General features: G+C 41.6%; 2 protein-coding genes across 3 annotated transcripts in view; one reads left to right on the top strand and one right to left on the bottom strand.

The window, feature by feature from the left end:
* aldh6a1 (aldehyde dehydrogenase 6 family, member A1) overlaps nt 1-6,311 on the top strand; it is a 38,569-nt gene extending 32,258 nt beyond the window's left edge. For both annotated transcript variants that reach the window (XM_072493561.1, XM_072493560.1), the window contains exon 12: nt 2,893-6,311. In XM_072493561.1, coding sequence (XP_072349662.1) covers nt 2,893-2,997 — 105 coding nt within the window. In that variant the 3' untranslated portion in view covers nt 2,998-6,311. The remainder of the gene's footprint in view (nt 1-2,892) is intronic.
* Nucleotides 6,312-8,870: 2,559 nt separating this feature from the next.
* Nucleotides 8,871-12,362, bottom strand: part of LOC140404849 (basal body-orientation factor 1-like) — a 37,467-nt gene continuing 33,975 nt past the window's right edge. Inside the window, exons 10-11 of the mRNA XM_072493562.1 lie at nt 10,443-10,502; nt 8,871-9,089 (exon numbers count right to left, since the gene is read on the bottom strand). Coding sequence (XP_072349663.1) covers nt 8,960-9,089; nt 10,443-10,502 — 190 coding nt within the window. The 3' untranslated portion in view covers nt 8,871-8,959. The remainder of the gene's footprint in view (nt 9,090-10,442; nt 10,503-12,362) is intronic.

The raw sequence follows: 12,362 nt of genomic DNA on the forward strand, positions 1-12,362 counted from the left end.
GAATACCGATGCAAAATACTCATTAAAAATCTCACCCATTTCCTCTGACTCCACGCATAAATTCCCTCTTTTGTCTTGAATGGGCCAATCCTTTCTCTAGTTACCCTCTTGCTACTTATATACGAATAAAAGGCGTTGGGATTTTCCTTAACCCTGTTAGCCAAAGATACTTCATGACCCCTTTTAGCCCTCTTTATTGCGCGTTTGAGATTTGTCCTACTTTCCCGATATTCCTCCAAAGCTTCATCAGTTATAAGTCGCCTAGATCTTATGTATGCTTCCTTTTTCATCTTAGCTAGTCTCACAATTCTACCCTTCATCCATGGTTCCCTAATCTTGCCATTTCTATCCCTCATTTTCACAGGGACATGTCTGTCCTGCACTCTAATCAACCTTTCCTTAAAAGACTCCCACATTTCAAATGTGGATTTGCCCTTAAACAGCTGCTCCCAATCCACATTCCGTAACTCCTGCCGAATTTTGTTATACTTGGCCGTTCCCCAATTTAGCACTCTTCCTTTAGGACCACTCTCGTCTTTGTCCATGAGTATTCCAAAACTTGCGGAATTGTGATCGCTAATCCCAAAGTAATCACCGACTGAAACTTCAACCACCTGGCCGGGATCATTCCCCAATACCAGGTCCAATATGGCCCTTTCCCGAGTTGGACTATTTACATATTGTTCTTAAAAAAAAAAACTCTCCTGAATGCTCCTTACAAATTCTGCTCCATCTACGCCTCCAACACTACATGAGTCCCATTCAATGTTGGGGAAGTTAAAATCTCCCATCACGACCACCCTATTGCTCCTACATTTTTCTATAATCTGTCTACATATTTGTACCTCTACTTCTCGCTCGCTTTTGGGAGGCCTGCAGTAAAGTCCCAACAATGCTACTGCACCCTTCTTATTTCTTAGCTCTACCCATATTGCCTCAGTGCTCGAATCTTCCATAGTACCCTCCTTAATCACAGCTGTGATATCATCTCTGACCAGTAATGCAACTCCTCCACCCCTTTTACCTCCCTCTCTATCCCTCCTGAAGCATCTATACCCTGGAATACTTAGTTGCCAATCTTGCCCTTCCCTCAACCAAGTCACAGTAATACCAATAACATCATATTCCCAGGTACTAATCCAAGCCCTATGTTCATCTGCCTTACCTGCTACACTTCTCGCATTAAAACAAATGCACCTCAGACACCTGTCCCTTTGCGTTCATCTCTTCCCTGTCTACTCTTCCCCTTAGTCACAATGAGTTTATTATCTAGTACCTTACTGGCTTTAGTTGCTGCCTCTTTACTGACCTCTAACTTCCTAATCTGGTTCCCATCCCCCTGCCACATTAGTTTAAAACCTCCCCAACTGTATTAGCAAAAGCGCCCTTAGGACATTGGTTCCAGTCCTGCCCAGGGGTAGACCATCCGATTTGTAATGGTCCCACCGCCCCCAGAACCGGTTCCAATGTCCCAAAAATCTGAACCCCTCCCTCCTGCACCATCTCTCAAGCCACGTATTCATTCTGACTATTCTTGAATTTCTACTCTGACTGTCTCGTGGCACTGATATCAATCCTGAGATTACTATCTTTGAGGTCCTACTTTTTAACTTAGCTCCTAACTCCCTAAATTCTGATTGTAGGACCTCATCCCATTTTTTACCTATATCGTTGGTGCCTATATGCACCACGACAACTGGCTGTTCACCCTCCCCCTTCAGTATGTCCTGCAGTTAATCTGAGACATCCCTGACCCGTGCACCCGGGAGGCAACATACCATTCGGGAGTCTCGTTTTCGACCACAGAAACGCCTGTCTATTCTCCTTACGATTGAACCCCCTATGACTATAGCCCTGCCAGTCTTTTTCCCACCCTTCTGTGCAGCAGAGCTAGCCACGGTGCCATGAGCCTGGCTACTCCTGTGTTCCCCTGATGAGTCATCTCCCCCAACAGTATCCAAAACGGTATACCTGTTTTGGAGGGAGATGACCGCAGGGGACACCTGCACTGCCTTCCTGCTCTTTCTCTGCCTTTTGGTCAGCCATTCCCTGTCTCCTTCACCAATCCTAATCTGCAGTGTGACCAACTCATTGAACGTGCTATCCATGACCTCCTCAGCATCGCGGATGCTCCAAAGTGAGTCCATCCGCAGCTTCAGAGTCGTCATGCGGTCTAACAGGAGCTGCAGCTGAACACACCTCCCGCACATGAAGGAGTCAGGGGCATCGGCCACATCTCTGAACTCCCACATTGAGCATGAGGCGCATAACACAGGTCTGGGATCTCCTGCCATTTTTACACTTTTCCTTAACTGATTACAAATATAATATCAAATAATGAATAAGTGAAAGGAATAAAGATTTTACTTACCAATCACAATACTTACCAACACACAAAGAGTTAAATTTCTCCCAGCTACTGCTATTTGGAGCACTTTCCTTACCAGCCAATCAGGTCACTGCTTTGCTATGATGTCACTCTTCAAATTTATCCCCAAAGGCCCAGTGGCCGCTGTTTAAGCAGCGAAACAGCTAGTTTAAATACTCACCGCTCGGCTCTGTAGCTCTGCCCACTCCAACAGCTGAATTCCCGCCGAAAAGACTCGAATCCGCGAAGCAGCTCGTTTAAATACTCACCGCTCGGCTCTGTAGCTCCGCCCACTCCAACAGCTGAATTCCCGCCGAAAAGCATATTCTTGAAGACTCTGGAGAATTCCAGAGGGTTGGCAACCTTTGAACCGGATCAAACAATTTGATTGAAAATGTAGGTGTCTTAAGGTCATTCTTAGAATTCAACAGTTCGACACCTGAAATAATACTTGAGCCCAACTCTGAAACCCAAGAACCATGATGCATGCAATCTTTAACTTCTGTTTTTCAATTTTGTCCCAGGGTATTCAGTTCTACACTCAAGTAAAGACAGTCACATCCCAGTGGAAGGAAGAAGATTCAACCTTAACCGGCCCATCTGTTGTCATGCCAACGATGGGACGTTAAGTTCACTTCACTAAAATGGCAAGCTGCACGTCCAACATAGCCCTCAGTACTAATGTCTTGGACCTAACTTATGAGTATTTGGGCAGGAGTGGGTAGGTTAGAGCAACATATACCTGTGTTGCCTGGGAGATTTTATACACCAGGGGATTGGTAAGAGGGAATGAAAAGAAAATTATGGAAGTCATTTGTTTCATTTTGACTGTTAGCAATTTTGAACATTAATGTCACAAAGTGCAGAATGCTGTCCCTACTTTAAGTATTTCTGATCTGCTGGAGAAGTTCTCAATTCTGATCACGTACCACACATCTAGATATAAACACTGATTTTAAACAAAAAGTTCAACTTTCCCCCCCTCAATTTGAACTGCATGCGCAGTGTATTTTTTTCTTCAATATGATTCACATGCACTGGGGAGTAATTTGGCCATTATTTCTAGCGTGTTGAGGACGTAACTTAAAAAGCTAGCTGACTTGCAAGTATGCATCCCACAACTACCTGTTGGGTTGTTTTAAACCACTATTTAAACTCCAGGTGGAAAAAAATATAGTTGACAATATTTCTGAGCTGTTTCATACTTAATTGCAGGATTCCATGTACAGTTACTTTTTATTGGGCAAGAAAATGTAACTGGGCAATTTTTAGTCCTGTGATTAGGTGATGATGAAATGTGATTAGATTTAGGAGTCTTAAGTTTTTTGCCTCCACATTCCTTTTCAGTAAGAAATTGATCCTTAATCAGGTGCCTTGGACTAATGTGTGCTTTGTCAAAGTGGAGTTTGATATGAGCTGCTGCAGTGACACCATTTCTCATCCAGTGAAATGCTCAATTCTTAGGAAGGTCCCAGATTAGAAGCGGTGATTTAGTAAAAAGCACTAATGTAACAATGGAATTTTTAATGCTTTTTCTTTACATCCCTACTAATCTATTTCAGACAGGCATGGTAAACTGAATGTCACAGCTCACTCTCTGAATGTCATGGCCCTCAAAAACAAAACTGACAGCAACCCAGTTGTTGTTGACTAAGATGAGGGTGGCAATATTATGCACAAGTGTTTTTTTTTTAGATGGACATCACTTTCTGCTCATGATCTAAATGATCAATTACTAGGTTGAGGCCATTTGGTCTTCTCTGCCATTCAATCAGATCATGGCTGATCTACCTCAATTCCACCTTCCCACACTATCCCTGGATTCTTTGGTATCCAAAACTCTACTTTTAAAACAAAACTTGACAACTGACTATCCACCATACCCATTTGTAGTATGTTCCTTTTTGAGTGCGGGAAAAAATTCTCCTCATCACAGTCTGGTGGGTAGCTTATTTCGAGATTGTGGCCTCCTGGTTCTAGACTCCCCAGCCATGGGAACATTCTCAGTTCTACTCCCTGAACAATTTTATTTGTTTCACAGAGATCATCTTTCATTCTTCTAAACTCTTAAATCTAGTCTGCTCAACCCCTCCTCATAGGGCAATCCTCCGATTGCTATAACCAACCTAGTGAATTTTTGCAGTGCCTCTAGGGAAAACTGTAGCCTCCCTTGAGTATTGGAGACCAAAACCATACACAGTACTCCAGATGTAGTCTCACCAAAACCTTGTATAATTGAAATTAGACTTATCTTATTCTTGTACGCCAATCCCTTTGTAATAAAAGCTAACACTATTTAACTTCCTAATTGCTTGTTGTACTTGCATGTTAACTTTCTACGATTCTTGTACAAAGACACCCAGTTGCCTATGAATGTAAACGTTTCCCAGTCTTTCCAACTTTTAAAAATGTGCTTTTTTAATTTACCTTTCAAAGCTTTCTCATTTCTCCACATTATGTTCCACCTATCACGTTCTTGCCTACTTTTTTAACTTGTCTATATCCCTTCTGGCCTCTGTATGCTCCCGCCAAGTCTTGAATCGTCAGCAAACTTGGATATGTTGCAACATCTACGCCATTGATATAGTTTGTAAATAGCTATGATCCAAGCGTTTATCTTTGCAGTTAAATCAAACCATCATCAAACCAGTTTTTTCTACTGTTGGTTAATCAATCCTCAGTACTAATCAATCCCAGTCTCCTGAGCCCTAATTTTATGTAATAACCTCATATGGCACCTTAGTACACTCTTTTTAAACATTGAAATACATCATTGCCACCAATTTTTCCTCTTAATCTACTCTGTTAGTTATAACTGTAAACTCCAACAGATGATTTCTCATTCATAAATGTTGACTGCCCAGTTATATTATGATTTAAGTACCCTGTTACCATGTGCCTAATGATAGATTCCAGCTACAGATGTCAGGCTAACTGGCCATTAGTTTCCTTTTATACCTACCTCGTTTTTTGAAAAATGGGTTTATGTCGCTATCTTCCAGTATGTGGACCATTCCAGAATTTAGGGAGCTCTAGAAGATTAACATTAACTGACACTGCTATCTGTGAGCACACAATGTGATTATTGAAAGTTGTGAATTAATATGGAAAATAAGCTAGCCAGTTAAATCAGGCTTGAAGTATGCAGTATATAACACTGAACAAACTGTTTGAACTTTTCTCCCGTCAAGGTGGGGAAAAATCACTTGGTTATACATGAAGCAATGTTCCTGTTTGTTTGAGCATGATGTAGCTGACTAATCATGTTGAAAACTCTTGCTGCAAGTTGATAAATTAAACTTTTTATAAATGCTTTGTGATTTTACAGATATCAAAACACCTAGGGGTTTTCAGAAAAGAACATTAATAAAAATCGGGATTTTCTGGATCCTATGGAATGTCAAAATTTAAAATCACAATGGTGCCTAAAATTCCTCTTGCAGTTCCTTTGACAGTTTGGTTGGTAAAGGTGATGGAGCTGTGCAAACTAAAAGATCCCAAAGAGTTAGCTAATCTCCGCAAAGGCTGCAACTAGCTCAGAGATTGCCTTGAATACACCTGAGGTAGGAAAAGGAAAACAGTCGGGAAAACACTTGCTGTCTTCCTCTCGGAATTCCCTCCTGAAAAGTATGTGCAAGCCAATGGTGGGAAGGAACTGGATGGGATAGGTTGTGTTTTCCTTCCCTTCCCTTCCCTCCATGAATACACGAGAAGAATGGCTACTTGGGTATGGTCTTTGGGATCCCAATGTCCCATCACGAGTTAATGTCTTCATGGGGGGAGTGGAGAAAATAATATGCTTTTTTTAGATGAAACATTAAATAAAAAACAAATGCTACTTATAATCTGGAGTAATGTTGAGTGAGATGTGATATCTTGTGTGAATTTTAAATAAACTCACAAGTTGTTTAAAACAATAAAGTTCAAGATTGCTACTCCGTAATTTAACTTGTGACACTTTCCTTACTGGTCAGGAACCGGCAAAGAACAGCAAGTTCAGGGACAGTGGAATATATGTGCATGCAGTCTCATTTTTAAAAAAATGCTGCCAAAATGATCAAATCAGAAGGGATGAACATGTTTTGCTGCAAATAACAAGTTTATGAATAAAAGATAAAAACTGCAGATGGTTGACATCTTGTGCTTTGAGAGAAGATGCCCACTTTTTTACCTTGCAAGTTTTCAACCTTGGTCATGCAGTCATTGTAGGTGCTTGTTGGTAATAGGATCTTCTCCTGACTCGTGTTCAAGAGCTGTTTTAACATTAAGTGAATACAAATTGGTCACGTTTGCAGTTTAAAGCATAGTCCCGTTCCTACCTAAAGGCCAAGCAAGTATTTTTCTTGCAAAGGAAACATTTTAAAGATTAGCTTAGTTCTAAACATAGGAGTTTCCATTTACCTAACTATCTGTACTTGGGATCAATCATTCCTCTCTTTCACAATTAAGAGTAAGCATCAGTAACTTGGCATCGCCAGCATTTCTTTTCATCACTAATTGCCCTTGGGAAGGTGTTGATCAGCCATTGTCTTAGTTGAGCTTGGTTCTCGTGAGCTGCTGTAGGGGGTTTTAGGATTTTTACCCTGTGATTAATAAAGGAACAGTATATTTCCAAATCGGGATAGTGTATAACTTGACAGAGGTGATATGCCCGTGTGCCTTCTGCCATTGTTAATTTAGGTGATGGTAACTGTGGGTTTGGAATTAGGTCAAAGAAGCTTTGGTGGGTTGCTTCAATGTATTTTGGGGATGATGCACATTGTAGCCGGAGTGTACAAGTTGTGAAATTGGTTTATGGTGGTACATAGGGTGCCAATCAAGCAAGCTGCTTTGACCTGGGTAATGTTGAACTTCTTGCATAGATGGAGATGCACTAATTCAGGCAAGCGTAGAGTATTCCATCACACTCCTGATTTGCCCCATTAGCTGGTGGAAAGTCGTGAGGTGCACTGCACAATTAAAATAAAATAATTTTTATGTATATGAGCATTCCTTATGCAGGAAGACTATGGATTGGTGTCATGCAGAACAATGCCAGCAGTGAGGGTTCAATTCCCATACCGGCCTCCCCGAACAGGCGCCTGAATGTGGCGACTAGGGGCTTTTCACAGTAACTTAATTGAAGCCTACTTGTGACAGTAAGCGATTTATTATTATCTGCAGAATTTTATTATTTGCTTGCTGAATGTAGGAAATGTTGACAAGTCTACATTTATTGCCTGTCCCTAGTTTCCCCTGAATGAGTGGACCAACACAGTGGTGGTAAGATCAAAACTCTGAAATTCCATACTTGAATATGATTATGGAAGAACATGGGCAAGTCAGAGTGACATAGAGGTGATCGTGTTCTCATGATATTGATTGTGGTCCGAAGAAAGCAGTCTTAAAGCATTTAATCCTCCTCTATACGTTTGAATGATTTACAGCCAGGTGTTTGTGCATTATTTGGAAGAGTTTCACAAAGCAGTTGAGGCCAAAACAATGTTTTCAAGAAGGAGTTAGATATAGTTCTGGGGGCTATAGGGATCAAAGGATATGGTGGGGAGTGGGGATGGTGATCAGCCATGATCATGAATGATGGAGAAGGGTCAAAGGGCCTACTCTTATTTTCTATATCTATTATATATTTAAAGTTAGAGTACCCAATTCTTCTTTTCCCAATTAAGGGGCAGTTTAGCATGGCCAATTCATCCATCCTGAACATCTTTTTGGGTTGTGGGGGTGAGACCCACACAGACACGAGGAGAATGTGCAAACTCCACATGGACAGTGACCCAGGGCCAGGATCGAATCCTAGACCTCCGTGCCGTGATGCAGCAGTGCTAACCACTGTGCCACCGTGCAGCCCGATTTTATATATTTCTAAGTATTTAAAAAATTAATTCATGGGATGTGGGTGGTTGCTGTCTAGGTTGGTATTTATTGTTCATTGCTAATTGCACTTGAAGGTGGTGGTGAGCTGATTTGAACGGCTGCAGTCCATGCGGTGTAGGTACACCCACAGTGCTGTTGGCCTCAGGAGGAAAAGTTGGACCAGCTCGGGTTGTGTCCATCTGCTGCAGTTTTGAAGAGTTAGTGCTGACTTGATTGACCATGTCAAGGCCCTCAGGATCTTGTATATTTCAATGGGGAAAGCATGTTTTATCTTGTGGGAGAATCTAGTACTATAAAAATAAGGGGACACCCATTTAGGGCAGACGAGGAGACATTTTTTTCTGCGGGTTGAGTCTTTGGAACTCTCCCTCAAAAGGCCGTGGAAGCAGTCTTTCAATATTTTTAAGGCAGCAATAGATTATTGATAAGCAAGGGAGTGCGTGGCTTTCGGGATAGGCGGGAATGAGGAGATAAGGTTCCAATCAAATCAGCCAAGATCTTGCTGAATGGCAGAGCATGCTCTAAGGGCTGAGTGACCTATTTCTGTCCCTAATTTGTGTGCTGTCCTGCCATGTTTAAATTGCCCTAACACTTCAGTCATTAAAAAAATTAAAAGCCAAAAACTATGCACATTTTAAATTGCATTTTTAATTTCATGATTTGCTTTCTGCTGCACATATTTTGGGAAACAAATGTAATAAGCAATGCTTGGTTCTTTTATTTTGACATAATATCTGGTAATATGATTTCTTTAGGCAGCTTATCTGACATGCTGCTGACCAGGCTCGATTCGTGCTCAACAGCAGCTTGAGTGATAAAAGTAGGACTGTATGTCTCATCTTGAGCTCTGTGAAGAAAATAATGTTTGTCAGCAATGAGATGGACAAACTTAAAAAACATGTAGAAACCAAAATAAGCTGTAAAAATTATGAGTTTCTTGAACAGACCTCGTCCTCAACTTCTCAAATTGCTACTTTTCTGTCCAACTTCCTTCCCTAGAATCTGTTCATTAACTTCTTAAGACTACTATGCTATAGGACTCAATGTGGTGCAATATAGGACTCAATGTGGTGCAATGTTCTCCATTAATGTATTGTTTGCTTAACAAAAGCAATTTTTTGTATTCTGAACTAGTGCTCAATGGTGATATTGAGCAGAGATCAGCCCTCATCTACTGCCCAGGGTATTAGCATCTTTGTTTGAGACATTGCAGAAAGAGTTATAAAAATGGGAGGAACTAATCTTATAATTTTAAAATGTACTGTACTGGCTACCCACGATGCTTCCACTGAAGTAAAATGTGTTTCTTTCCAAACTTGCAGCCCATTCCCCAGTATTATACAGATCGGAAAATAATCAAAAAAAGTGGGCTAGTCAATAGGGAACAACATCTATGCAGCACAACATTTGTGAAAGATTTCTAAACTGTACAGTGATTCTGATGTATTAACTACTCCCTATTACTGCATGAAAAGAAAATGTTGGGCGTACACTGGTCATTCAGGGGATCTGAAAGGATCTTTCATTTTTTTTCTCTGTGTATTGATTAGTGTACTGTGCAGCTTTATTTTATGTTGTTATATGCTGGTCAGTTCTTTGATTTTCATCTTCAAACATTCTCCACCTGTAATTCTACCTGGGAAGTGGTAGATTTCTTCTGGGTTTGATCCTGCCTTTACTGAAGTAGTGTTTTCCAATAGAGGCAAAGTGAGGGTAAAATCAGAGGGGCGGTTTCTTTCTGTTCTCACTCCCCCATCCTATACCAGTTTCTGAGCAGTACTGGTAGATCTTTACTGTGCTTTCAACCACAAATGCCCTGCAATTGTGTACAATAAAAGAGGAAATACTTCAACTTTCGAAAAACTGAATGCTGGAGGTTTCCCTGATCCTCTCCCTCCCACCCACCACAACCCCAGTGATGTCCCACCATTTTCAAGATGATACAGCCACTTGTACTGGCAGTCAAAGTTCACCCTCTGGTAATGATAGGCTATCTGGTGGAGGAAAGATGGGAAAACAGCTGCAGGGAAATCATTCTCAGGCCACCAACATGTGGGTGTATCCTCAATCATTTGTGATCCTGCATCCTCCATAGTGCGTTGCAACTCTGAATTACAAGTCTCATGGAAATATATAATTAAATCATGTTTCCCACAAGACTTTGGTTTGCGAGACACATCTTTCGTGATCCGATCCTTACCTAGCTGCTTCTGGTTCATTTACAATCACTTTATAATCCGGAAGTTGTTTCTTCATTGGACTGCAAGTAAATGAGACATAGATTATAAATTATGTTTTTATTTGCACAACATTAAATTCTATCCTACTGAATAACCAAACTTCACAACAAAGCAAATGTAAAATCATTTATCAAAAAACCCACGACTGAGAAATTTAACTCCGTGGTGTGTGCAGTGAGTCCTTTCAGCATCAGGTTTAGCCTGGATACAGAGTAAAGGCTCCATCATTCTATCTACAGCAAAGGCGATTTCCCAACCCGTGTTCACTCTTTTTCTGCCCCCAAGATGGAGCTCATCACCTGCTAAACTAGTGGTGTGGATGCAGACAGTGCTGGAGCAATGATGGTGTTTCAGAAGATGGCTAAGATTACCATGACCTGTATTGTGCCTTGTACAGCACGCATACAGTAAAAAGCACACTAAAGTGGGATCTATTGCGCATACATTGACTACCTTCCAGAGCCTGAAAATTCTAAATCCTGCCTCCCAACACAGCACTTCCTATTTTTTGCGGAAATAAATTGGGTTGGGGTTCACACATGCACAGGTAGCCGGCCAATTAAACCATTAAATTTTAATAGATCAGGAATGTGACTCCCGTTGTTTGCAGTTTACACCAGGTCTGAACTTGGCGGATTTGGATTGGTTTGGATACCTTTGGAGAGGTACAGTACTTTGGATCTGGGTCCCTTTGGGGGAGGTCCGTGCCCTTTCAAATTCTTAAAACGTGTGCATACTTATTCCTATCAAGTTCATGGGATCTGTCGAGAAAGGGAGTAATCAGAACTAGAGGATCTACGAGAATATTTAAAAGACTTGCCTTTCAAATGTCTTTTTTCAAAAGTTTTAAGTGTTAGAAATTGCTTGCTATGGGTACAGGAGCATAACTATGGATATAGGGAAAGAGGTTGGTTGGCATGGGGGGGGTTATGTGAAGTCTTTTGACCCAGGGGCATAGATTTGACATGGAGAGTATGGGATTGGATACAGGGGCATAATAATAATCTTGTCACAAGTAGACTTACATTAACACTGCAATGAAGTTACTGTGAAAAGCCCCTAGTTGCCACACTGTGGCACCTGTTCAGGTACACAGGGAGAATTCAATGTCCAATTCACCTAACAGAGCACGTCTTTCGGGACTTGTGGGAGGAAACTGGAGCACCCGGAGGAGATTCACGCAGACACCGGGAGAACGTGCAGACTCCGCACAGATCATGAACCAGGCCGGGAATCGAACCTGGGATCCAGGCGCTGTGAAGCAACAGTGCTAACTACTGTGCTACCGTGCTGCCCTTTGACATGGAAGGTTCCAGGAAGGTGAGACACAGGTTGGCATGGAGAGGATGGGTAGACAGGCAAAAGTTTAATAATGGAGAGGTACAGGGGCATGTGGTGGCATAGGTATGGATGGGGCACTGAGTGCTCTGTTTTTAGATTTTTTTTCTCTCCAATGTTTCATAGTGGCAGAGCACAGAAGCGACCTTCCAACCAGCTGACTCCGAGGCCTCTATTTGTTTTCACCCCCTCGGGTCAGATTCTTTGAGTTGGGAGACTATGCACCTGACCCAGGATCAAAAATCCAGGCCCTTGTTTTTACAAGAGCGTGTGACCTATTGGTGAAAGGGGAAGTGAAGTAATAAAGTATTAATCTCTGGCAATAATAGATTTGACCTCACTAGAGAGCCGCATTTTGGACAGATGTGAGGAAATTACTTTTCTGTTTACTTTTGTATCTTCTTCAGCATCCATTATCATAGAATTTACAGTGCAGAAGGAGGCCATTCGGCCCATCGAGTCTGCACCGGCTCTTGGAAAGAGCATCCTACCCCCATAACCCAGTAACCCCACCCAACACTAAGGGCAATTAATCATGGCCA

The sequence above is a fragment of the Scyliorhinus torazame genome, chromosome 2 (genome assembly GCF_047496885.1).
Source record: "Scyliorhinus torazame isolate Kashiwa2021f chromosome 2, sScyTor2.1, whole genome shotgun sequence".
Classification (NCBI taxonomy): domain Eukaryota; kingdom Metazoa; phylum Chordata; class Chondrichthyes; order Carcharhiniformes; family Scyliorhinidae; genus Scyliorhinus; species Scyliorhinus torazame.